Below are 27322 nucleotides of genomic sequence, written 5' to 3' on the forward strand. Positions count from 1 at the left end.
ATTGTAAAATTAAATATGTTCTCTCATAAAAACACAAAGTGCATATAAGTGCATTTTAAAATTTTCGCTGTAGAACTACAACATAATAGTGTATCAAAACAAAGATTGCCATAGTGTTAACCGTATGCCTTTAACAACAGCAAATGCACCAAGAATTACAGCGCTTTAAGTTTTAAACTTCCTTGCCTTTTCAAAAACGTCCGCCACAGACGGAGTGTGCGTGCTCGGAGGGATTTTCCTTTTCTGCGCTGCATTCCTCTCATATTCAGCGCAGCGATCGAGATGTTTGGATTTCAGGTGATAAATTTAACCCGACGTGGAGAAATGCTTTGCAGATGCGTCCCACCTTGAAATTTCGACATTACATGTTTTGCAAATCGCTATCCGTGTGTCTTTCTCAGATTTACTGAAACACGTCCACACCGCAGACATGTTGGCCTTTCCAGACACGCTCGTACTGGCCGCGGTTTTCGCATGTGTCATCACAACATCCTGTTTTGGCCGTGCTGTGCCGGAAACCGAAAATGCACTTTTGGGCTATTTTCGGTGGCCGAATATTCGGTGCATCCCTAGTCATTATAATGTATGGATTCCACATTTCTTGTCTATTTTACTTCTTGGAAGTAAAATAGATTAAAAAAAAAAAATAGAAAAAAAAGACACATCTGAAAACACATCTGCATAACAGAAATTTCAGATTTAATTTATGATTTCTATGCTTTTTGTGAGGGGTGCTGCTAAAATACCATATGGACTTGGTTCCTTATTTTTCTCTCTTGCTCTTCTCATTGATTCGTGTTCTTTTTTTTTTTCATTTAAAATTGTTCTCTCTGGCTATTTTTTAATCAAAGCTAAGTCATGGTCATAGCTAGGGGTAATGTGAGGGCTGTGTGACCTTGACTAACAGAGCACACAAAACTAAATATAACATTTCAGGGATGAAAGCAATACACACACACACGAATCATCCCCGGGGCAATGCAGCCCTCTTCTGGTGTGTCATTCCTATTGCATGAGCATTAAGAGAAAATGGCAAGTCACTGTCAATAGAAATCACAGAATTGTACATTCACTGTTAATAATATCATGTGTGCTGTGTAGCACAAACTACTCAAATCAGGGAGTCTTATGTTCAGAATAATTAAATCCCAAACCCTAACCCTCACACTATTAGCCATGAAAGAGGGAATTAAATTTAAACAACCAACTCTACTTTTTAACCATCTCTGTGAGCTATCTTGGATTGGCATGTCTGTATACAGTGCTCAGCTTGTTCATAACTACAGGTTCATATGTGGTAGAGACTATAATCAAAAGCTTACTTTGAATGCTTTTACTTTATTGTGTAAGATTTATGGTTGTGACAGTAGTTCAAATAGGCATGTTATGCTATGAGAAATACATGGAAATAAGCTTAAAAATTGGTTAAAAAGTATGAAAAAGAAAACCAAAGACATGAGCCTGAGGCATGAGCCCTAATTTAAGTCACCGATCTTGAGGATATTTATATGCACTGAGTCACCATGTAAACGATACAGAAGATTGGTGATTTTCAGAACAAGATAGAATTCACTTAATAAGCAGAATGTTGCCAGGGCATATTTCTTGTGGTTCTTGTTGACCAAAGGCTAACTTTTTCTGTAGATACTTTCATGTCCACATTATGTTGGATTAGCTTTAATTCTTTTAAACCAAGTCTTGGTGATGATCACAAACATTAAAAACATTTTGTTTTGTTTTTTTGTTTTTTTTTTCCAGTTCCAACCAGTCATGATAAAACTGATATAAATCAAATGCATCATACCACTAATTCTAAATGTTCAGATTTATGAAACAGCAAAGATGATCTTCATAGTTCAAAAATGTTTAAAAGCTCAAACATTAATAGTTGGAACATGAATTGTTGGTCTCCAGTATCAGGATCATATTACCATAACACCCTTAGCATTGGGCACCACGCTGTGTTCACACTTCTTCCTCCATTTGCACTGAACAGTGACACTGGATGTAAGCTGTTTCCTGCTGACTCTTACAATACTTTTACTTTGAAATAAATATTTAGTACATTATCACCTTGCATTTTTAAACTGTTAACAATGCCACAATATAAAATAGCTTATAAAGGAGAATTGACTAAGCAAATGCAAAAAATGGCAACTACAACAAAAATGTGAAATCAAATACGGTATTTTTGATCTTAGTGATTAGTACATTAAATATGATATAACTGATAATTGTAATATCATTGTAACGTGGAAAATGCTGAAAAACTTTCTCAATCTTTGACACACAGCACACGTCTTTTTACCACATGACATTGTATTGGTAAATTTCATAATGCACATTTGTGTCTTTTGTTTTTTGTTCATTGGTATTTGCCTTTTTCCACACTTGATAGCCCAGTAAAAGCTATTTCTCAAGTCAGTGTATCTTATTTGGATACTGGCTATAAGTCTAGGAGCATCTGTGCCACAGTGAGCAGTGTTACTGAAAAGACTGCCAGTGAGCACACTGTGGGCCGAGGGGAACTGTTTGATGTTGATGTTGATTCTGAAAAAGGAGAAAAAGCACAAGTATTAATATGACATATAAACATTAATTTAATTATTTAATAAATTAATAAATGTAAATCATAATTTCATAAAGCTTGACTTTGACTTAAATCAAACCAGTAACTTACGTGCAGAAACACTGCCTGGTACAACGTTCAGGGCAGTGGAGTTGTTCGTAAGTTCACTGCTGAATTGTGAAGTTGCATTGCTTGCAGGAGGAACTGAGTTTTTATCTTGGAACACAAGAGTCATGTTGGTGATCACTGATCCACTCCTATGGTGACAAAGAGAGAAAGCATCACTTAATAAAAGCAAGTGACCAACATGTATCTATCGAAAAGTTAGTCAGTGATTAAAATTCAGTCTTACCTGAATGAGTTAACAATGGAGCGAAGGAAAGATGATCCATACAGCCTTCTACCCACTTTGTTTATCTGAAAGGAAACATTACTGTCATTTGCAAATGGCCATGAGCTTATTACAAATAAGCTGTTCCTTAGCAAAAAATCTTGATTGCCCTTCAAGGAATGGGTGTAGCTAAGGTATGAAGACACTGGAGAGTAAGCAGTACTGGGATCTGGGCTCAACCTGACATTAGGGGATGTTAATCACTTTGAGCCAGTAAGAACAGAAAAAGAATTACCTTCTATGATAATAAAATAGTTGCTGTATGAAATGTTTCATACTGCAAAAATTATGGAAATTGATACATTAAATCATCTTCAAATCTTTATCTACACCAGTGCAAGAATATAAGTAACATGAGTGTTCTTATACTCATTGTACAGGCTGATTAGATTTATTTCTAAAAAAAAAAAAAATGTTTTGCTTAATATTTCAAAGAGTTCTGTTTCTGCAGTAATCTTTGAACCTTCCTTTTTATCTTGGAATGGTCATAGAATACCATTTTCATTTAGTAAAATTTCAGTTTACTTAGAGTGGAATGTTTCGTGGTCAAAAGTTTAGTGTTACAATATACTTCGGGGATATCTTACCTCTCTGACCACTGTTGCAGCCAAAGCCTTAAATGCAGCTGACGATGGGTTGGAGAGATCAGCTGTAAATGCTTGGTTGAGACTAAACTGAAGACCAAGGGTTCCCTCATTGGCTGTAGGAGGATCCGTTGATGCAGTGGTGGTTGAAGTCGTTGGTGCAGCAGTGGAAGCAGCTGTAGTGGTAGTTGTTGCAGGAGGAGCAGTAGTAGGGGCAGCTGTTGCATTAGGGGCCACAGTAGTTGGGGCAGCTGTTGCATTAGGGGCCACAGTTGGAGGGGCAACTGTTGCATTAGGGGCCACAGTAGTTGGGGCAGCTGTTGCATTAGGGGCCACAGTTGGAGGGGCAGCTGTTGCATTAGGGGCCACAGTTGGAGGAGCAGCTGTTGCATTAGGGGCCACAGTTGGAGGAGCAGCTGTTGCATTAGGGGCCACAGTTGGAGGGGCAGATGTTGCATTAGTAGCTGCAGTTGGAGGAACTGTAATATTCTGAACTGCAGTTGGGCCAACTGTAGCATTAGGGGCAGCAGTTGGAGCAGTTGAAGCATTGACAGCAGCTGAAGTGATGGGCATAGTCAGAACAGATGTAGGTGCATAAGTGTTAGTCAGTGACATTCTCTGGACAGAAAGTAACTTTACAGGTTGAAAATAAGGGCTCAAAAGGAAGGAACATCCCAACTTTGAGCCCTCATTTCACCTTTATATTTGAAAATTACCAGAGCATTACAAATATGACATATTAACAGGCATTTAATATTTAACAGATTAATAAAAGTAAATCATAAATTCATAAAATTGGACTTTAAAATCAAACCAGTAACTTACATGCAGAAATGCTGCCTGGTGTAATGTCCAGGGCAGTGGAGTTGTTCGTAAGTTCACTGCTGAATTGTGAAGTTGCATTGCTTGCAGGAGGAACTGAGTTTTTATCTTGGAACACAAGAGTCATGTTGGTGATCACTGATCCACTCCTATGGTGACAAAGACAGAAAGCATCACTTAATAAAAGCAAGTGACCGACATGTATTTATCAAAAATTAGTCAGTGATTAAAATTCAGTCTTACCTGAATGAGTTAACAATGGAGCGAAGGAAAGATGATCCATACAGCCTTCTACCCACTTTGTTTATCTGAAAGGAAACATTACTGTTATTTGCAAATGGCCATGAGCACTAATGAACAGCTTATTACAAATGCACAAAATCTTGATTGCCCTTCAAGGAATGGGGGTAGCTAAGGTGTGAAGACATTGAAGAGTGAGCAGTACTGGGATCTGGGCTCAACCTGACAATAGGGGATGCCAATATCTTTGAGCCAGTAAGAACAGAAAAAGAATGACCTTCTACGGTAATGAAATAGTTGCTGTATGATGTGCAAATTATGGAAATTAATCCATTTAATTCTTCAAATCTTTATCTATATCAATGTGAGAACGTTAGCAACATGAGTGTTCTTATACTCATTGTACAGGCTGATCAGATTTATTTCTAAAAACAAATTTTTTGCTTTATGTTTCAAAGAGTTTTGTTTCTGCAGTAATCTTTGAACTTTTCTTTTTATCTTGGAATGGTCATAGAATACCATTTTTATTTAGTAAGATTTCAGTTTACTCACAGTAGAATGTTTTGTGGTCAAAAGTTTAGTGTTACAATATACTTCGGGGATATCTTACCTCTCTGACCACTATTGCTGCTAAAGCCTTAAATGCAGCTGACGATGGGTTGGAGAGATCAGCTGTAAATGTTTGGTTGAGACTAAACTGAAGACCAAGGGTTCCCTCATTGGCTGTAGGAGGATCTGTTGATGCAGTGGTGGCTGAAGTTGTTGGTGCAGGAGAGGATGCAGCTGTAGTGGCAGCTGTTGCAGGAGGAGCAGTAGTAGGGGCAGCTGTTGCATTAGGGGCCACAGTAGTAGGGGCAGCTGTTGCATTAGGGGCCACAGTAGTTGGGGCAGCTGTTGCATTAGGGGCCACAGTTGGAGGGGCAACTGTTGCATTAGGGGCCACAGTAGTTGGGGCAGCTGTTGCATTAGGGGCCACAGTTGGAGGGGCAGCTGTTGCATTAGGGGCCACAGTTGGAGGGGCAGATGTTGCATTAGTAGCTGCAGTTGGAGGAACTGTAATATTCTGAACTGCAGTTGGGCCAACTGTAGCATTAGGGGCAGCAGTTGGAGCAGTTGAAGCATTGACAGCAGCTGAAGTGATGGGCATAGTCAGAACAGATGTAGGTGCATAAGTGTTAGTCAGTGACATTCTCTGGACAGAAAGTAACTTTACAGGTTGAAAATAAGGGCTCAAAAGGAAGGAACATCCCAACTTTGAGCCCTCATTTCACCTTTATATTTGAAAATTACCAGAGCATTACAAATATGACATATTAACAGGCATTTAATATTTAACAGATTAATAAAAGTAAATCATAAATTCATAAAATTGGACTTTAAAATCAAACCAGTAACTTACATGCAGAAATGCTGCCTGGTGTAATGTCCAGGGCAGTGGAGTTGTTCGTAAGTTCACTGCTGAATTGTGAAGTTGCATTGCTTGCAGGAGGAACTGAGTTTTTATCTTGGAACACAAGAGTCATGTTGGTGATCACTGATCCACTCCTATGGTGACAAAGACAGAAAGCATCACTTAATAAAAGCAAGTGACCGACATGTATTTATCAAAAATTAGTCAGTGATTAAAATTCAGTCTTACCTGAATGAGTTAACAATGGAGCGAAGGAAAGATGATCCATACAGCCTTCTACCCACTTTGTTTATCTGAAAGGAAACATTACTGTTATTTGCAAATGGCCATGAGCACTAATGAACAGCTTATTACAAATGCACAAAATCTTGATTGCCCTTCAAGGAATGGGGGTAGCTAAGGTGTGAAGACATTGAAGAGTGAGCAGTACTGGGATCTGGGCTCAACCTGACAATAGGGGATGCCAATATCTTTGAGCCAGTAAGAACAGAAAAAGAATGACCTTCTACAATAATGAAATAGTTGCTGTATGATGTGCAAATTATGGAAATTGATCCATTTAATTCTTCAAATCTTTATCTACATCAATGTAAGAACGTTAGCAACATGAATGTTCTTATACTCATTGTACAGGCTGATCAGATTTATTTCTAAAAACAAATTTTTGCTTTATGTTTCAAAGAGTTTTGTTTCTGCAGTAATCTTTGAACCTTCCTTTTTATCTTGGAATGGTCATAGAATACCATTTTCATTTAGTTAAATTTCAGTTTACTCACAGTAGAATGTTTTGTGGTCAAAAGTTTAGTGTTACAATATACTTCGGGGATATCTTACCTCTCTGACCACTATTGCTGCTAAAGCCTTAAATGCAGCTGACGATGGGTTGGAGAGATCAGCTGTAAATGTTTGGCTGAGACTAAACTGAAGACCAAGGGTTCCCTCATTGGCTGTAGGAGGATCTGTTGATGCAGTGGTGGCTGAAGTTGTTGGTGCAGGAGAGGATGCAGCTGTAGTGGCAGCTGTTACAGGAGGAGCAGTAGTAGGGGCAGCTGTTGCATTAGGTGCCACAGTAGTAGGGGCAGCTGTTGCATTAGGGGCCACAGTAGTTGGGGCAGCTGTTGCATTAGGGGCCACAGTTGGAGGGGCAGCTGTTGCATTAGGGGCCACAGTAGTTGGGGCAGCTGTTGCATTAGGGGCCACAGTTGGAGGGGCAGCTGTTGCATTAGGGGCCACAGTTGGAGGGGCAGATGTTGCATTAGTAGCTGCAGTTGGAGGAACTGTAATATTCTGAACTGCAGTTGGGCCAACTGTAGCATTAGGGGCAGCAGTTGGAGCAGTTGAAGCATTGACAGCAGCTGAAGTGATGGGCATAGAACAGATGTAGGTGCATAAGTGTTAGTCAGTGACATTCTTTGGACAGAAAGTAACTTTACAGGTTGAAAATAAGGGCTCAAAAGGAAGGAACATCCCAACTTTGAGCCCTCATTTCATCTTTATATTTGAAAATTACCAGAGCATTACAAATATGACATATTAACAGGCATTTAATATTTAACAGATTAATAAAAGTAAATCGTAAATTCATAAAATTGGACTTTAAAATCAAACCAGTAACTTACATGCAGAAATGCTGCCTGGTGTAATGTCCAGGGCAGTGGAGTTGTTCGTAAGTTCACTGCTGAATTGTGAAGTTGCATTGCTTGCAGGAGGAACTGAGTTTTTATCTTGGAACACAAGAGTCATGTTGGTGATCACTGATCCACTCCTATGGTGACAAAGACAGAAAGCATCACTTAATAAAAGCAAGTGGCCGACATGTATTTATCAAAAATTAGTCAGTGATTAAAATTCAGTCTTACCTGAATGAGTTAACAATGGAGCGAAGGAAAGACGATCCAAACAACTTTCTACCCACTTTGTTTATCTGAAAGGAAACATTACTGTCATTGGCAAATGGCCATGAGCACTAATGAACAGCTTATTACAAATGCACAAAATCTTGATTGCCCTTCAAGGAATGGGTGTAGCTAAGGTGTGAAGACATTGAAGAGTGAGCAGTACTGGGATCTGGGCTCAACCTGACAATAGGGGATGCCAATATCTTTGAGCCAGTAAGAACAGAAAAAGAATGACCTTCTACAATAATGAAATAGTTGCTGTATGATGTGCAAATTATGGAAATTGATCCATTTAATTCTTCAAATCTTTATCTACATCAATGTAAGAACGTTAGCAACATGAATGTTCTTATACTCATTGTACAGGCTGATCAGATTTATTTCTAAAAACAAATTTTTGCTTTATGTTTCAAAGAGTTTTGTTTCTGCAGTAATCTTTGAACCTTCCTTTTTATCTTGGAATGGTCATAGAATACCATTTTCATTTAGTAAAATTTCAGTTTACTCACAGTAGAATGTTTTGTGGTCAAAAGTTTAGTGTTACAATATACTTCGGGGATATCTTACCTCTCTGACCACTATTGCTGCTAAAGCCTTAAATGCAGCTGACGATGGGTTGGAGAGATCAGCTGTAAATATTTGGTTGAGACTAAACTGAAGACCAAGGGTTCCCTCATTGGCTGTAGGAGGATCTGTTGATGCAGTGGTGGCTGAAGTTGTTGGTGCAGGAGAGGATGCAGCTGTAGTGGCAGCTGTTGCAGGAGGAGCAGTAGTAGGGGTATCTGTTGCATTAGGGGCCACAGTTGAAGGGGCAGCTGTTGCATTAGTAGCGGCAGTTAGAGGAACTGTAGCATTAGGGGCAGCAGTTGGAGCAGTGGTGGGTGAAGTCGTCGGTGGTGATGTTGCGTTGAGTGCTGGGGAGGTCATGTTAACTGTTGGTGAGGTCATGATAACTGTCATTGAAAAAAGAAATGTATTAATTATTTATTGGTAATAAACATGACATGAGAACATATCAAGCAGCATTAACAAATGTAGATTTTGCACTCAGTTCTAGTAATGGCGTAGATTCACATGCTGAAGCTTCCTTTTGTGGTGTACTGGTCATGTTACAGACAAAATGATATTTGATGAATAGGTGGTGAAGCTTTTGTGATTGTGAGGGAAAAAGAAAGTTGGGGTTATAAATTGTGGGGGAGGTTGCATTACTTGGCAATGGCATTGTGGTGACTGGAAGTGGTGAGGTTGCATTGACTGCAGGTGGGGTTATATTGGCTGGAGAAGAAGTCATGGTCACTGGAGGAGAGGTCATGTTGAGTGGTGGTGACGTTGTGTTGAGTGGTGGTGAGGTCATGTGGACAGGTGGTGATGTGGTGTTGAGCGGTGGTGAGGTCATGTTGAGTGGCTGTGATGTTGCGTTGAGCGGTGGTGAGGTCATGTTGAGTGGTGGTGATGTTGCGTTGAGTGGTGGCGAGGTTATGTTGACTGGTGGTGATGTGCCGTTGTTTGGTGGTGAGGTTGAATTGACTGCAGGTAAGGTCATGGTGACAGGTGGTGATATTACATTGAGTGTTGGTGCGGTCATGTCGAGTGATGGTGATGTTGCATTGAGTGCTACAGAGGTCATTTTGAGTGGTGGTGATGTGGCATTGTTTGGTGGTGAGGATGAACTGACTGCAGGTAAGGTCATGTTGAGTGGTGGTGATGTTGTGTTACGTGGAGGTGCAGTCATGTTACCTGGTGGTGATGTGGTGTTGAGTGGCGGTGAGGTTGTATTGACTGCAGGTAAGGTCATGTTCATTGATGGTGAGGTCATGTTGACTGGTGGTGATGTAGCATTGAGTGGTGGTGAGGTTATGTTGATTGGTGGTGAGGTTGCATTGACTGGTGGCGGAATTGTTTTTGTTCAGTTAGTTTAATAGAACATTTTCCCTCACAACTGATCAATTTTTATAAGCACTGATACCTTCGGGGCAGAATATTTCATATTATAGAAGTGGTAGTGAGTAAATCATGTAAATCATGTTCATAGTTTTTTTCTCTACTATAGTGTACATCTATCTAGCGGTGCAATCCATCTGTAAAGTACTACAAACTGTAGAGTATGTTCATAATACCTATTTACCTGTATACCTGTACATATATTTAGCGGCATAATGCATCTGTATAGTATTACAAACTCACCTGTATAGTATGTTCATAATACCTATTTAGCTGTACATTTTGTCCATAGAACACTCATTTGTATATCATGTTGATTGTATATATCTCATTGTAAATATTTTTTTGTCCATACCACTGCCTTATCTGTACATACTGTCACATACTGTAGATACTGTATATCCTGCACTTGATGCCATATCTTACACTTGCTGCTTTTGCACTTCTAGTTAGATGCTAAACTGCATTTCGTTACCTTGTCCTGGTACATGTGTAATGACAATAAAGTTGAATCTAATCTAATCCTGTCACAGACTGGTTTTATCATGACAAATACCTGGTGAGGGAGTTGTATTTATCAGTGTTGAAGGTGCAGCCGTGGCTGGGGCTTCAGTTGGTGCAAGGACAACTGAAATAACAAATATTAAGTACTTTTGTGTTGTCTCTTAACATATTTGAGTCATCAAACATTCAATATGTGCTTGCAATAATCATTTACAGAATTTGACACAACATATAGTCTTACCTGTTGCAGTAATAGATGACGTGTTAATAGAGAGGGTAAAATTTGGGTTGGAAGCAGCTGTCTCCAAAGTTTGAGCTGCAGAACTGCCATTTGGTAGTGTAGTTGCGTTGTTGAATATCAGCTCAGCATCTACCACAACGGATCCTTGACTGTAACAGAAGCATTATTTACTTAATTTTTAAAGCTTGAATCTCATTTGGCGATTGTGGTCTTTGTTTAGTCATTAAGGTTCCATGACAAGAATGACTGATAGATATACTGATGAAAATAACAATAAAATCTGTTCATAAAAATCTTAACACTGTTTTCTAATCTTTATGTTAAGATAAACCATATGATAATAATTAAAGCCATATGATAACAGCACAGTACAAAATTCTATCAAACAATGTTTTCTACCTGAAACCGTTGATGATAGTTCGATTGAAGCTTCGTCCATATTGTTTTGAGTAGACCGCGTTGAGCTGTGAATTAAATGAATAACAAAACTGTCAAATAAATAAAAAAAATACATATGAGGAAAGAAAGTTGAAGCCACAATTAATCCATCTTTTATTTTTAACTCATTGTTTTTCATGCAGTTTAATTATTGATTGAAAAGAGGTTGAATTTCTTCTTTTAAACTAAGAATATCAGCCATGTCATTTCCACTATGGAAACATGTTTAGAAGTTCTGTCATCTAGAGTTTTTGTATGTTCCTTGGAATTTGATTGCTTAAAAACGCAAAAAATTGTAAAAATATATATGAACTTACTGTGGTGGTTACACTCTCTTTTAAGCTGTTGAACTCAGGTGAAGATTTGTTTGTAAGCTGAGGTGTAAAAGTTTGCTGCAACTTGAATCCCAGCTTAATTTTTGGCTCAGATGGTGGGGCAGCTGTTGTGGTTGTAGCTGGAGTGCCAATAGTTGTGATTCTTGGTGGTGCTGATGTTCCAATCACAGGAGGAGAGCTTGCGTTACCTAGAAATGTATGAAATATCTATTGGTCATAAACATGACTTGAGAACATATCAATCAGCATTAACAAATGTAGATTTTGCACTCAGTTCTAGCAATGGTGTACATTCACATGCTGTAGCTTCATTTTTTGTGTGCTGGTCATGTTACACACAAAATGATATTTCATGAATAGATGGTGAAGCTTTTGTGATTTTGAGGAAAATAGAAAGTTGGAGTGATAAATTGTGGCGGAAGTTGCATTACTTGGCAATGGCATTGTGGTGAACGGAAGTGGTGAGGTTGCGTTGACTGCAGGTGAGGTCATATTGGCTGGAGGAGACGTCATGTTGACTGGTGGAGAGGTTGGGTTTACTGTTGGTAATGTTGCATTGAGTGGTGGTGAGGTCATGTCGAGTGGTGGTGATGTGGCGTTGTTTGGTGGTGAAGTTGAATTGACTTGAGGTGAGATCATGGTGACCGGTTGTGATGTTATATTGAGTGGTAGTGAGGTCATGTTGACTGGTGGTGACGTGGCGTTGAGTGGTGGGGATGTCATGTTGATTGGTGGTGTTGTTGCGTTCAGTGGTGGTGATGTCATAGTGACCAGTGGTGATGTTACATTGAGTGGTGGTGATGTCATGTTACCTGGTGGTGACATGATGTTGAGTGGTGGGGATGTCATGTTGATTGGTGGTGATGGTACATTGAGTGGTGGTGAGGTCATGTTACCTGGTGGTGACGTGATGTTGAGTGGTGGGGATGTCATGTTGATTGGTGGTGGTGTGGCGTTCAGTGGTGGTGATGTCATGCTGACTGGTGGTGATGTTACATTGAGTAGCGGTGTAGTTGCACTGACTGCAGGAAAGGTCATGTTCATGGGTAGCGACGTTGCATTGACTGGTGGTGGAATTGTATTAAGATAGTTGAATAAAGCAATTTCCCTCACTACTGATCATTTTCTATTAGCACTGATACCTTTAAGGAAGAGTATTTCATATTATAAAAGTGGAAGTGAGTACATTGTTCCATTATTTGTAAATGGTGGTTTGATACTTATGTCACTCACTTATTGGAAATTAGGTTGTCATTGCCGCAAATCACACTGAATTGTTATTATTGCATTGTATTAGTGCTGAGTCATGATCAAGTGACAATATTTCATTTGTTAAACTGAACAAAATTAACTTTTCACAGAGTGGTTTTGTCATGATAAATACCTGGTGAAGGAGTTGTATTTATCAGTGTTGGAGGTGCAGCTGTGGCTGGGGCTTCAGTTGGTGCCAACACAACTGAAAATAACAAATATTAAGTACATTTGTGTTGTCTTTTAATATATTTGAGTCATCCTACATTCAATATGTGCTTGCAATAATCATTTACAGAATATAACACACCATATAGTCTTACCAGTTGCAGTAATAGATGACGTGTTAACAGAGAGGGTGAAATTTGGGTTGGAAGCAGCGGTCTGCAAAGTCTGAGCTGCAGAACTGCCATTTGGTAGTGTAGTTGCGTTGTTGAATATCAGCTCAGCATCTACCACAACGGATCCTTGACTGGAACAGTAACATTTAATTCATTTAATTAGCAACCAAGTCTTGCCAAATTTGTACAATATAGTAGCGTTTTATACCTGAAGCCGTTGATGACAGTTCGATTGAAGCTGGGTCCATATTGTTGTGAATAGACTGCATTGAGCTGGAAATCAATCAAATAAGTAAATCAGAAATTTAAAAATGCATGTGAGGAAAGAAAGTTGATATTGTGCCACAAGTATTCCATTTCTTTTCCTCTCATATGTCATTTAAAGTTTTTTCATGCAAGTCTATTATTGTTTTGAAAGAAATTGAATTTCTTCTTTTAAACCATGAAAAGATTTTTTTCTGGCATTAGCCATGCTTTCTTTACTACAGGAATAAAAGTTTTATCGAATTTGAGAATCTTGTGTAGTACTGTCTCACTACCTCACCACCATTCAATGCTAAATCAAAAAAATACATATGAGGAAAGAAAGTTGAAGCCACAATTAATCCATCTTTTATTTTTAACTCATTGTTTTTCATGCTGTTTAATTATTGATTGAAAAGAGGTTGAATTTCTTCTTTTAAACTAAAAATATTATTTTTTCTGGCATCAGCCATGTCATTTCCACTATAGAAATCAAACTATTATCGAACTTGAGAATTTTGTGTAACAGGAAAACAACATTTTTAGAAGTTCTGTCATCTAGAATTTTTGTATATTCCTTGGAATTTGATTGCAAAAAATTGTGAAAATATATATGAACTTACTGTAGTGGTTACACTCTCTTTTAAGCTGTTGAACTCAGGTGAAGATTTGTTTGTAAGCTCAGGTGTAAAAGTTTGCTGCAACTTGAATCCCAGCTTAATTTTTGGCTCAGGTGGTGGGGCAGCTGTTGTGGTTGTAGCTGGAGTGCCAATAGTTGTGATTCTTGGTGGTGATGATGTTCCAATCACAAGAGGAGAGCTTGCATTACCTAAAAATGTATGAAATATTTATTGGTCATAAACATGACTTGAGAACATATCAAGCAGCATTAACACATGTAGATTTTGCACTCAGTTCTAGCAATGGTGTACATTCACATGCTGTAGCTTCATTTTTTGTGTACTGGTCATGTTACACACAAAATGATATTTGATGAATACATGGTGAAGCTTTTGTGATTTTGAGGAAAATAAAAAGAAAGTTGGAGTTATAAATTGTGGCGGAGGTTGAATTACTTTGCAATGGCATTGTGGTGACCAGAAGTGGTGAGGTTGTACTGACTGCAGGTGAGGTCATATTGGCTGGAGGAGACGTCATGTTGACTGGTGGAGAGGTTGGGTTTACTGGTGGTGACGTTGTGTTGAGTGGTGGTGAGGTCATGTTGAGTGGTGGTGAGGTCATGTTGAGTGGTGGTGATGTGATGTTGTTTGGTGGTGAGGTTGAATTGACTGTAGGTGAGGTAATGTTGACTGGTGGTGATGTGGCGTTGAGTGGTGGTGATGTCATGTTGACTGGTGGTGGTGTTGCGTTCAGTGGTGGTGATGTCATAGTGACCGGTGGTGATGTTACATTGAGTGGTGGTGAGGTCATGTTGATTTGTGGTGACGTGGCGTTGAGTGGTGGGGATGTCATGTTGATTGGTGGTGGTGTTGTGTTCAGTGATGGTGATGTCATAGTGACCAGTGGTGATGTTACATTGAGTGGTGGTGAGGTCATGTTGACTGGTGGTGACGTGGCGTTGAGTGGTGGGGATGTCATGTTGATTGGTGGTGGTGTTGTGTTCAGTGGTGGTGATGTCATGGTGACTGGTGGTGATGTTACATTGAGTGGTGGTGAGGTCATGTTACCTGGTGGTGACGTGGCGTTGAGTGGTGGGGATGTCATGTTGATTGGTGGTGGTGTTGCGTTCAGTGGTGGTGATGTCATAGTGACCAGTGGTGATGTTACATTGAGTGGTGGTGAGGTCATGTTGACTGGTGGTGACGTGGCGTTGAGTGGTGGGGAGGTCATGTTGATTGGTGGTGGTGTTGCGTTCAGTGGTGGTGATGTCATGGTGACTGGTGGTGATGTTACATTGAGTGGTGGTGAGGTCATGTTACCTGGTGGTGACATAGTGTTGAGTGGTGGGGATGTCATGTTGATTGGTGGTGGTGTTGCGTTCAGCGGTGGTGATATCATGGTGACCGGTGGTGATGTTACATTGAGTGGTGGTGAGGTCATGTTGACTGGTGGTGATGTGACGTTGAGTGGTGGGGATGTCATGTTGATTGGTGGTGATGGTACATTGAGTGGTGGTGAGGTCATGTTACCTGGTGGTGACGTGATGTTGAGTGGTGGGGATGTCATGTTGATTGGTGGTGGTGTGGCGTTCAGTGGTGGTGAGGTCATGCTGACTGGTGGTGATGTGGCATTGAGTAGCGGTGTAGTTGCACTGACTGCAGGAAAGGTCATGTTCATGGGTAGCGACGTTGCATTGACTGGTGGTGGAATTGTATTAAGATAGTTGAATAAAGCAATTTCCCTCACTACTGATCATTTTCTATTAGCACTGATACCTTTAAGGAAGAGTATTTCATATTATAAAAGTGGAAGTGAGTACATTGTTCCATTATTTGTAAATGGTGGTTTGATACTTATGTCACTCACTTATTAGAAATTAGGTTGTCATGGCCGCAAATCACACTGAATTGTTATTATTGCATTGTATTAGTGCTGAGTCATGATCAAGTGACAATATTTCATTTGTTAAACTGAACAAAATTAACTTTTCACAGAGTGGTTTTGTCATGATAAATACCTGGTGAAGGAGTTGTATTTATCAGTGTTGGAGGTGCAGCTGTGGCTGGGGCTTCAGTTGGTGCCAACACAACTGAAAATAACAAATATTAAGTACATTTGTGTTGTTTCAATATATTTGAGTCATCATACATTCAATATGTGTTTGCAATAATCATTTACGGAATTTGGCACACCATATAGTCTTACCTGTTGCAGTAATAGATGACGTGTTAACAGAGAGGGTAAAATTTGGGTTGGAAGCAGCGGTCTGCAAAGTTTGAGCTGCAGAATTGCCATTTGGTAGTGTAGTTGCGTTATTGAATATCAGCTCAGCATCTACCACAACAGATCCTTGACTGGAACAGAAACATTCATTGTTAATGCTTGAATCTCATTGGGCTATTGTGCTCATTTTTGTTTAACTATGGCTTCATGACAACAATGACTTATATATACATGACTGGAAGAACTATTTACATTTGTTCATAAAAATCTGAACACTGTTTTGTAGTATTCATGCTTTGATAAACCATATGATAACTAAAGCCATATGATAAAAGCAAAGTACAACACTGTCCCTCTTCTATTAAAACAAAAGACAAATCAATAGATTAGCAACCAAGGCTAGTTGAATTTGTAAAATATAGTAACGTTTTATACCTGAAGCCGTTGATGACAGTTCGATTGAAGCTGGGTCCATATTGTTGTGAATAGACTGTATTGAGCTGGAAATCAAATGGAAATAATGATCATTATTGATTTTTATTATGGCATTAACCATGTTTTCTCTACTACAGGAATCAAAGTTTTTTTTCGAATTTGAGAATATTGTATAACATTATCTGAAGGAAAACAGCATGTTTTGAAGTTCTGTCATTTAGAATTTTCACATATTATTTGAAATTTGACTGTTTAAAGATGCAAAAAATTGCAAAAGAATATATATAAACTTACCACTGTGGCTACACTCTCTTTTAAGCTGTTGAACTCAGGTGAAGATTTGTTTGCAAGCTCAGGTGTAAAAGTTTTCTGCAACTTGAATTCCAGCTTAATTTTTGGCTCAGATGGTGGGGCAGCTGTTGTGGTTGTAGCTGGAGTGCCAATAGTTGTGATTCTTGGTGGCGCTGATGTTCCATTCACAGGGGGAAAGCTTGCGTTACCTAGAAATGTAAGAAAACTTTATTGGTAATAAACATGACATGAGAACATATCAAGCAGCATTAACAAATGTAGATTTTGCACTCAGTACTAGGAATAGTGTAGATTCACAGGCTGTAGCTTCATTTTTTGTGTACTGGTCATGTTACACACAAAATGATATTTGATGAATAGATGGTGAAGCTTTTGTGATTTTGAGGAAAATAAAAAGAAAGTTGGAGTGATAAATTGTGGCGGAGGTTGAATTACTTTGCAATGGCATTGTGGTGACCGGAAGCGGTGAGGTTGCATTGACTGCAGGTGAGGTCATATTGGCTGGAGGTGAACTTGTGTTGACTGGTGGAGAGGATGGGTTTACTGTTGGTGATGTGGCGTTGAGTGGTGGGGATGTCATGTTGATTGGTGGTGGTGTTACGTTCAGTGGTGGTGAGGTCATATTGGCTGGAGGTGAAGTCATGTTGACTGGTGGTGATGTGGCGTTGAGTGGTGGGGATGTCATGTTGATTGGTGGTGGTGAGGTCATATTAGCTGGAGGTGAAGTCACGTTGACTGGTGGTGATGTGGCGTTGAGTGGTGGGGATGTCATGTTGATTGGTGGTGGTGTCGCGTTCAGTGGTGGTAATGTCATATTGACTGGAGGTGAAGTCATGTTGACTGGTGGTGATGTGGCGTTGAGTGGTGGGGATGTCATGTTGATTGGTGGTGGTGTTGCGTTCAGTGGTGGTGAGGTCATATTGGCTGGAGGTGAAGTCATGTTGACAGGTGGTGATGTGGCGTTGAGTGCTGGTGAGGTTGCGTTAAGTGGCGGTGAAGTCATGTTACCTGGTGGTGATGTTACATTTAGTGGTGGTGAGGTCATGTTCACTGGTGGTGACATGGCATTGAGTGGTGGGGATGTCATGTTGATTGGTGGTGTTGCGTTGAGTGGTGGTGCAGTCACGTTTTCTGGTGGTGGAATGTTTTGAATACGTTAAATGAATGAAATTTTGTCCCTTGCACCTGATCTATTTCTATAACCACTTTTAAGGCAGAATATTTCATATTGAACAAATGGTAGTGATTACATTGTTACATTAACTGGAATTGATGGTTGGATACTTATGTCACTCACTTATTAGAAATTAGGTTGTTATTACCCCAAATCACACCAAATTGGTATTTCATTAAATTAATGTTGGATCATGATTTAGTGACAATATTTCATTTGTTAAACTGAACAAAATTAACTTTTCAAAGACTGGTTTTATCATGATAAATACCTGGTGAAAGAGTTGTATTCATCAGTGTTGAAGGTGCAGCTGTGGCTGGGGCTTCAGTTGGTGTCAACACAACTGAAAATAACAAATATTAAGTAAATTTGTGTTGTCTCAATATATTTGAGTCATCATACATTCAATATGTGTTTGCAATAATCATTTACGGAATTTGGCACACCATATAGTCTTACCTGTTGCAGTAATAGATGACGTGTTAACAGAGAGGGTAAAATTTGGGTTGGAAGCAGCGGTCTGCAAAGTTTGAGCTGCAGAATTGCCATTTGGTAGTGTAGTTGCGTTATTGAATATCAGCTCAGCATCTACCACAACGGATCCTTGACTGGAACAGAAACATTCATTGTTAATGCTTGAATCTCATTGGGCTATTGTGCTCATTTTTGTTTAATTATGGCTTCATGACAACAATGACTTATATATACATGACTGGAAGAACTATTTAAATTTGTTCATAAAAATCTGAACACTGTTTTGTAGTATTCATGCTTTGATAAACCATATGATAACTAAAGCCATATGATAAAAGCAAAGTACAACACTATGCCCCTCTTCTATTAAAACAAAAAACAAATCAATAGATTAGCAACCAAGGCTTGTTGAATTTGTAAAATATAGTAACGTTTTATACCTGAAGCCGTTGATGACAGTTCGATTGAAGCTTGGTCCATATTGTTGTGAATAGACTGTGTTGAGCTGGAAATCAAATGGAAATAATGATCATTATTGATTTTTATTATGGCATTAACCATGTTTTCTCTACTACGGGAATCAAAGTTTTTTCGAATTTGAGAATATTGTGTAACATTTTCTGAAGGAAAACAACATGTTTAGAAGTTCTGTCATCTAGAGTTTTTGTATGTTCCTTGGAATTTGATTGCTTAAAAACGCAAAAAAATTGTGAAAATATATATGAACTTACTGTGGTGGTTACACTCTCTTTTAAGCTGTTGAACTCAGGTGAAGATTTGTTTGCAAGCTCAGGTGTAAAAGTTTTCTGCAACTTGAATTCCAGCTTAATTTTTGGCTCAGGTGGTGGGGCAGCTGTTGTGGTTGTAGCTGGAGTGCCAATAGTTGTGATTCTTGGTGGTGCTGATGTTCCATTCACAGGGGGAGAGCTTGCATTAACTAGAAATGTATGAAAACTTTATTGGTAATAAACATGACATGAGAACATATCAAGCAGCATTAACAAATGTAGATTTTGCACTCAGTTCTAGGAATAGTGTAGATTCACAGGCTGTAGCTTCATTTTTTGTGTACTGGTCATGTTACACACAAAATGATATTTGATGAATGGATGGTGAAGCTTTTGTGATTTTGAGGAAAATAAAAAGAAAGTTGGAGTGATAAATTGTGGCGGAGGTTGAATTACTTTGCAATGGCATTGTGGTGACCAGAAGTGGTGAGGTTGTACTGACTGCAGGTGAGGTCATATTGGCTGGAGGAGACGTCATGTTGACTGGTGGAGAGGTTGGGTTTACTGGTGGTGACGTTGTATTGAGTGGTGGTGAGGTCATGTTGACAGGTGGTGATGTGGTGTTGAGTGGTGGGGAGGTCATGTTGAGTGGTGGTGAGGTCATGGTGACCGGTGGTGATGTTACATTGAGTGGTGGCGAGGTCATGTTGTCTGGTGTTGACGTGGCGTTGAGTGGTGGGGATGTCATGTTGATTGGTGGTGGTATTGCGTTCAGTGGTGGTGAGGTCATATTGGCTGGAGGTGAAGTCATGTTGATTGGTGGTGATGCAGCGTTGAGTGCTGGTGAGGTTGTGTTAAGTGGTGGTGAGGTCATGTTACCTGATGCTGATGTTGTGTTGAGTGGTGGTGAGGTCACATTACTTGGTGATGGCATTGCATTGTGTGGTGGGGAGGTCATGTTGTCTGGTGTTGACGTGGCGTTGAGTGGTGGGGATGTCATGTTGATTGGTGGTGGTGTTGCGTTCAGTGGTGGTGAGGTCATATTGGCTGGAGGTGAAGTCATGTTGATTGGTGGTGATGTAGCGTTGAGTGGTGGTGATGTGGCATTGAGTGCTGGTGAGGTTGCGTTAAGTGGTGGTAAGGTCATATTTCCTGGTGGCGATGTTGCGTTGAGTGGTAGTGAGATCATATTGGCTGGAGGTGAAGTCATGTTGACTGATGGTGATGTGGCGTTGAGTGGTGGTGAGGTCATGTTGCTTGGTGATGGAATAGCATTGTGTGGTGGTGAGGTCATGTTGTCAGGTGGTGATGTGGTGTTGAGTGGTGGGGAGGTCATGTTGATTGGTGGTGGTGTTGCGTTCAGTGGTGGTGAGGTCATATTAGCTGGAGGTGAAGTCATGTTGACTGGTGGTGATGTGGCGTTGAGTGCTGGTGATGTGGCGTTGAGTGCTGGTGAGGTTGCGTTAAGTGGTGGTAAGGTCATATTACCTGGTGGTGATGTTGCGTTGAGTGGTGGAAAGGTCATGTTGATTGGTGATGGCATCGCATTGTGTGGTGGGGAGGTCATGTTGTCTGGTGGTGACGTGGCGTTGAGTGGTGGGGATGTCATGTTGATTGGTGGTGGTGTTGCATTCAGTGGTGGTGAGGTCATATTGGCTGGAGGTGAAGTCATGTTGTCTGGTGATGACGTGGCGTTGAGTGGTGGCAAGGTCATGTTGATTGGTGATGGCATTGCATTGTGTGGTGGGGAGGTCATGTTTTCTGGTGGTGGAATTTTTTTAAATAAATTAAATGAATGAAATATTGTCCCTTATTTAGGGACAATTTCTATTTTTATAACCACTTTTAGGCAGAATATTTCATATTGAACAAGTGGTAGTGAGTACATTGTAACATTAACTGGAAATGGTGGTTGGATACTTATGTCACTCACTTATTGGAAATTAGGTTATTACCCCAAATCACACATGATAAATACCTGGTGAAAGAGTTGTATTCATCAGTGTTGGAGGTGCAGCTGTGACTGGGGCTTCAGTTGGTGCCAACACAACTGAAAATAACAAATATTAAGTACATTTGTGTTGTCTCAATATATTTGAGTCATCATACATTCAATATGTGCTTGCAATAATCATTTACGGAATTTGGCACACCATATAGTCTTACCTGCTGCAGTAATAGATGACGTGTTAACAGAGAGGGTAAAATTTGGGTTGGAAGCAGCGGTCTGCAAAGTTTGAGCTGCAGAATTGCCATTTGGTAGTGTAGTTGCGTTATTGAATATCAACTCAGCATCTACCACAACAGATCCTTGACTGGAACAGAAACATTCATTGTTAATGCTTGAATCTCATTGGGCTATTGTGCTCATTTTTGTTTAACTATGGCTTCATGACAACAATGACTTATATATACATGACTGGAAGAACTATTTAAATTTGTTCATAAAAATCTGAACACTGTTTTGTAGTATTCATGCTTTGATAAACCATATGATAACTAAAGCCATATGCTAACAGCAAAGTACAACACTGTCCCTCTTCTATTAAAACAAAAGACAAATCAATACATTAGCAACCAAGTTTCGAGAAATTTGTAAAATATAGCGTTTTATACCTGAAGCCGTTGATGACAGTTCGATTGAAGCTGGGTCCATATTGCTGTGAATAGACTGTGTTGAGCTGGAAATTAATCAAATAATAAAATTAGAAATTTCAAAATACATGTGAGGAAAGAAAGCTGATATAGTGCCACAGGTGTTCCGTCTTTTTTTCCCTCTCATATCTCAATTAAATTGTATTAGAAGTTTAATTTTCACCTAAACTATGGCAACATTTTTTTTTCTTCCATTAGCCATGTTTTATTGAATTTGAAAACAGAGTGACATTGTCTGAAGGTTCTGTCATCTAGAGTTTTTGTATGTTCCTTGGAATTTGATTGCTTAAAAACGCAAAAAATTGTAAAAATATATATGAACTTACTGTGGTGGTTACACTCTCTTTTAAGCTGTTGAACTCAGGTGAAGATTTGTTTGCAAGCTCAGGTGTAAAAGTTTTCTGCAACTTGAATTCCAGCTTAATTTTTGGCTCAGGTGGTGGGGCAGCTGTTGTGGTTGTAGCTGGAGTGCCAATAGTTGTGATTCTTGGTGGTGCTGATGTTCCATTCACTGGGGGAGAGCTTGCGTTACCTAAAAATGTATTAAATATCTCAGTCAGTGGTTGTGATGTGCTGCGTTGAGTGGTGGTCATACAGCTTCATTAGAGACACACACACACACACACACACACACACACACACACACACACACACACACACACACACACATAAAGTATTTTAATTTTTAATTTAATTTTTTTTCTTTTCAAATGACAGCTATCATACTAATGTTTAACAAATACTATTCTGTCAGCTAGTTATGTATTGCACAAAATTCTATTTTATAACATATATATATTTATAAATATTTAACAAATGTTAGCATCTTTGTTTTTAATATCAAAATGACAGTAAGAAATGTAGTTGTGAGGGGTGTTTCAAAGTACAAGCTTTTGAAAAAATGAATTTAGTTAATTTTATTAAAACACATATTCACTATTTAATGTATGAATCTCATAAGGTCCAGATATTTTTTTTTCTTACAAGCACAAGATTCTGTGCATACAAAATCATAATTTATGCACTCTTTATGACATATTGTACACACAAATAATTATGTTGACTGCACAAGATAAGTTTCTTGTTTATACAAGCTACTATCTTGTGCACATAAATTTTCTTTTGCATCCAACTTATTTTATACACACATGATTATTCTAATACCTTGTGCAGACAGGATAATGTGCTGTGAACAAAATGGCATCATGTGCTCACATTATGTACCTACATTTTTGGTGTTTCTCAGATGTTCCTCATTATAAAATGTACGGTCTGGACCTGCTCTATATGGAAAGTGCCTTAAGATAACTTCTGTTATGATTTGGCGCTATATAACTAATATTGAATCGAATAGAAAACTGAATGTTACCTAGAAAACAACAATATTTGATTGACAAGGATTGAAGTTGTGGTGAATGTTTGGACAATAAATTTGAGACATATTGGCTGTGTGAGAAGATGCACTACCTGGCAATGACAGTGTTGTTTCTAGTGGTGAGGTCATGTGGACTGGCGATGCCGTTGCATTGACTGGTGATGAGGTAATGTTGGGCAGTTGTGAGGTCATGTTGATTGGTGGTGATGTTTCATTGTCTGGTGGTGAAATTGCATTGACTGGTGACGAGGTTTCATTGACTGGAGGTGAGTTTGTACTGAGTGGTTGTGAGGTTGTGTTTCCGTCTGTTGATGTTGTATTGGCTGAAGTTGAGGTTTGGTTAACTGGTGTTGAGGTGTTGACCATAGGTGAGGTCACAGTGACTGGTGATTCTGCAGTGACTGTTGGTGATGTTGAATTGTCCTGTGGTGAGACTGTATTGTTCATTGTTGCAGAGATGTTGACAGGTGGTGAAAGTGGTTGTGAGGATGTATTGACTAATAGAGAGGATCTATTGAAGGCTGGTGATGCTGATGAAGTTGCATTGATTGTTGATGATGTTGAATTGTCTTGTGGTGAGATTGTAGTGATTGGAGATGGAGAGATGTTCACTGGCGGTGACGTTTCATTGACTGGTGATAAGGTTGTGTTAACTAGTGGAGATGTAGAATAGTGAAAACAGAATCAAGTTACTTCTACCCATAATTTGTATGGTTTAATTGTTTTTACCATATATAAACATATGGTAAAAAAAAAAAACAAAAAAAACCCCCCACATATTTTCATTTACATTTGAAATGACTGTTAAGTTGAAGTTCATAAAGTAATTTATTGTAATAAATTAGTGTAAAAAACTTCAGTGAATTGGAGGTTTCAAAATCTTTATTTTATTAATTATCAATCCTCCCTAAGAGTGATGTTGTTTACAAGCATTATTTTCTGTCATCAATTTTAGAAAGTATCAGCTTCATTTACGGCATTCAACAATGACTGACCCCCTCTTTGCTTGTACATCTTCTGGTGATGTGTGATGCCCTCTGATTGTGATTGTGATTAAATGATAATCTTATCATTGCAAGATATAAAGCAGAGATAAAGCAATTTAAACTTGGTTTAAATTTATGGTTTACGTTCTTTGTTGAAAGAGGATGAATTACTGTTGGCTGATTGAAAAATGTACTTCCAGCTGGAATGACCTGTAAAGTCAGCTTTGCAAACTGATTTTGCTCTATTTAAAACAGCCTATCTAATTTCAGGGAACAAAACTGCAAACGCTGTTCATACAGGAGATACAGTTATCACTTTCAGCAGATTATTATTAGATTATTGCTAAAATTAGTTATTCTTATGCAGTATTCAGTATGATATTTCACAGTAGGTATTTTTCTGTGAAAGCACTGGTAGGCCTTGATTGTGAAACTGATTTAGGGAGTGTTAATTCTATCAACAAGATAGTTAACATTATCAAAGTAATGGTAACAGTGACTCAATAATGTTAATGTAAGGAAAAAGATTTAGATATTTCATCTTCAGATTGGAATTCCATTTAATAATTACATTATCATATCCGGAGAAATGGCTAACTCTATAACTAACTTTTTCATGTTTCACATTTACACTGTTTTTAAGAGAATTTGTCATTGTCTAGATTAATCAGTAACATACAATGCTTCCACAGCATTTCACATGACATACGCAATAATGTTCTTGTCATCTTTTTCAGACAGTCAATATCCTTATTTATTGATTAAGAGTTTAATAACAGAGTCCCTCTCCCCTCAGATTTTGCTTTAACTCTTATTTAGTTATGCATATTTAATGGTACAGAGAAACAGACAAAGTTTTCAAGGGCTTTCAATCTCAGAACAGGCAGGTCATTGTATTAATACTATGTGTATATTGTAATACAACATAATTGTAATTATCTGGCAGTGCAATCCAATTGTTTTTGGGCAACATTGGATCTCTATGTCATGAATGAATATCAAACTTTGGCTACACAGACAACACGTGACCAGATTTGTCGCTTAAATTTGTGTTACCTTGGTATATACTGAAACTAACAGTGATATAAATGAATTCCACACAATTTTATTGTATTATTAAAATAAATTTTGATCCTTAAAGCCTGTATGTGTATGTTACCTGTTGTCATGTTGGTGGTTGCTGATGCTGTTCCCACAAGTCCTGTAGGGGAGAAAAAGTCACAAAGATCAAATCTAAATTCTAAATTCTATTTATTTTCTAAGTATGTTTAATTAATAAATTCTCTCTCTCTCTCTCTCTCTCTCTCTCTCTCTCTCTCTCTCTCTCTCTCTCTCTCTCTCTCTCACACACACACACACACACACACACAGAAGCATGCGCTTGCTAACAAATACCTGCTAGTAGGAGAAAGAACACGAGAGGATCCATCCTCACTGTTTCTGGTTCCTGTGAAATATGACTCATTATCAATATAATTTAAATACAATTTAGGGTTCATAACATATTGATGTCATTCTAATGTACATTGCTAATATTTTGTCTATTCCATTTACATCAGTGAGCGTACTAAGCATTAGAAACACCTGTCAGTATAACACAATAATACAGTTCAGCAGCTCTGGAAACTATATCCTCCAAAATAATTGTAAAGTCCTCTTTAAAAGTGTTTTGACAAAAATTGAATTTTATAAGCATTCAGCATTGTGAAGGTAGGACTTTTTGCAGGGCTATTGTATTAGACTGCACTAGCAGGTATACCTAAAAAAAAACGTACTCAAACGTAATAACAAAATTACATATGAGTGATTTTAACTCACTGCTAAAGTCATCCTAATAATTGGAATGAAACTGATGCTTAAAAGAGATTCACAGCTCTCCAACTAATTATATGTGTAAGACATTCTGAACTGGGTATGCCAACATTCTGGAGAGACAAGTTTGGGTTATTTTGTCTTATCTGATAGCACACCTATCAGATAAGTCCCACCTCCGGGGCTGTTCAAGATTCCAACCACAGATCTAAGTTTTGCCAAGAAGATTATGGGAATTCTTTGTGTTTTTAATTTTACTGTTACCTCATGTGCTCCCAGCTAAACTTGTATTAAAAGATATAAACTATTTCTGAAATCAGAAAGAAGAAGACTCTTCTTTCTTCTCCCTGCTTGACAGACGCCTGATTTTTGATGCCCAGGTGATGTCCTATTTAGTAATGAATGACAATAGTCAAGATTTTAAAGAGCCAAGAAAATTATTTTCTTATTATTACTAAATTATTATTAAGTGTTCTTGTCTCAGTTGGATTGTTCGATTCTGACTTTGCCAGTTCAAGCCAACATTTTATTATCTGACACCGATGCAGATGATATGGTTATCATATCTATATATGAAATTCATGAGTGTCTGTGACAAGCTGAATTTGTATATTTATAAGTAACCTAGAAGCCATTTTTATATTTTCTAATAATAAATATTGGTATGTATTTATCAGATTAAGCAATTGCCTTTACAAGGGTTAAATTCCTGTTAGATTATTTTAGTCTCTGTGGCATAGGAATCTTTGCTTGTTACACTCAGAGCGATAAGATGCTCATACAGCAGCCACACCCAGACAAGCTACATGTTTAACTGTTACAGCCTTATAACCAATAATAATTATTTATTAGCATTGCTTTTATCAATGCTTCATTCTTGAGAAATTTTTTTCTCGTCATTAAAGATTTAATACATTAACCCAATGGACAAACAAAGTGACTCTTAAAAGTAGCGCACAAATCAAGGGAAAAGCATAGATTGCTAAAATTATTTTTTAGAATTTTGTTGATAGCTTTCCCGTCAAATCAAATAGAAATCATTCAAAATCACACAACTGAAACTACAGTCAAAAATGGAACAGAAAATCACAGTTTCAAATGCAGTATAAATGCATGTATGTGTTAAAAACACACACTCAATTGTATGTGCAGTTAAACAACAGCATCAAATGAAAAATTAGCTTTCTTACCCCAGTGCAGTCCCAAGGCCAACTGTGTGGCAATATTGTTCTATTCACAGCAGTTTTTCAATGAATGTTTCAAGCTGACACTTAGATGGCACCTGACACCTTACCCTCCTCACTTAAAAACTAGAAGT

The 27322-nt window shown here is 38.5% G+C and overlaps 1 protein-coding gene and 1 long non-coding RNA gene across 6 annotated transcripts; one reads left to right on the forward strand and one right to left on the reverse strand.

The window, feature by feature from the left end:
• Nucleotides 1-1676: 1676 nt before the first annotated feature.
• LOC121181306 (mucin-2-like) lies at nt 1677-27322 on the reverse strand. Of its 5 annotated transcripts, XM_041037193.1 has the most exons (44): nt 27195-27322; nt 25588-25639; nt 25352-25393; nt 23778-23859; nt 23299-23426; nt 22158-22363; nt 21793-21857; nt 21343-21491; nt 21155-21226; nt 20613-20937; nt 19633-20255; nt 19180-19385; nt 18889-18953; nt 18434-18582; nt 18246-18317; nt 17236-17931; nt 16783-16988; nt 16489-16553; nt 16036-16184; nt 15848-15919; nt 14286-15527; nt 13833-14038; nt 13175-13239; nt 12949-13097; nt 12759-12830; nt 12271-12438; nt 11806-11913; nt 11357-11562; nt 11001-11065; nt 10602-10750; nt 10413-10484; nt 9653-9799; nt 9125-9589; nt 8761-8868; nt 6852-7324; nt 6246-6310; nt 6006-6151; nt 5217-5737; nt 4610-4674; nt 4370-4515; nt 3548-4101; nt 2922-2986; nt 2681-2826; nt 1677-2550 (listed from the first exon to the last, which is right to left on the reverse strand). In XM_041037193.1, exons 2-44 carry the CDS (start codon nt 25619-25621, stop codon nt 2447-2449), a joined length of 8913 nt encoding a protein of 2970 aa, XP_040893127.1. In that variant the 5' UTR covers nt 25622-25639; nt 27195-27322; the 3' UTR covers nt 1677-2446. The 5 variants fall into 5 exon arrangements, with proteins under 5 accessions (XP_040893127.1, XP_040893128.1, XP_040893130.1 ...); XM_041037194.1 differs by lacking the exons at nt 21155-21226; nt 21343-21491; nt 21793-21857; nt 22158-22363 and having other exon boundaries at nt 23299-23859; XM_041037196.1 differs by lacking the exons at nt 18889-18953; nt 19180-19385; nt 19633-20255; ... (1 more) ...; nt 21155-21226; nt 21343-21491 and having other exon boundaries at nt 23299-23859.
• On the forward strand, nt 20062-20863 carry LOC121181307. Its single transcript, XR_005894001.1, has 3 exons — nt 20062-20129; nt 20508-20591; nt 20823-20863. It is a non-coding gene; the product is annotated as an uncharacterized LOC121181307 (long non-coding RNA).

This window comes from Toxotes jaculatrix, chromosome 4 (assembly GCF_017976425.1).
Source record: "Toxotes jaculatrix isolate fToxJac2 chromosome 4, fToxJac2.pri, whole genome shotgun sequence".
Classification (NCBI taxonomy): domain Eukaryota; kingdom Metazoa; phylum Chordata; class Actinopteri; family Toxotidae; genus Toxotes; species Toxotes jaculatrix.

What these genes read in the sequence shown, in the direction of transcription:
- LOC121181306 (XM_041037193.1), bottom strand. Translation starts at nt 25,621, where the DNA reads ATGGATCCTCTCGTGTTCTTTCTCCTACTAGCAG. An exon ending in AAGAGAGTGTAACCACCACA is followed by an intron (nt 21,858 to 22,157) that starts GTAAGTTCATAT and finishes ATTAATTTCCAG; the next exon opens with CTCAACACAGTCTATTCACA. An exon ending in ACCAGGCAGCATTTCTGCAT is followed by an intron (nt 5,738 to 6,005) that starts GTAAGTTACTGG and finishes CCATCACTTCAG; the next exon opens with CTGCTGTCAATGCTTCAACT.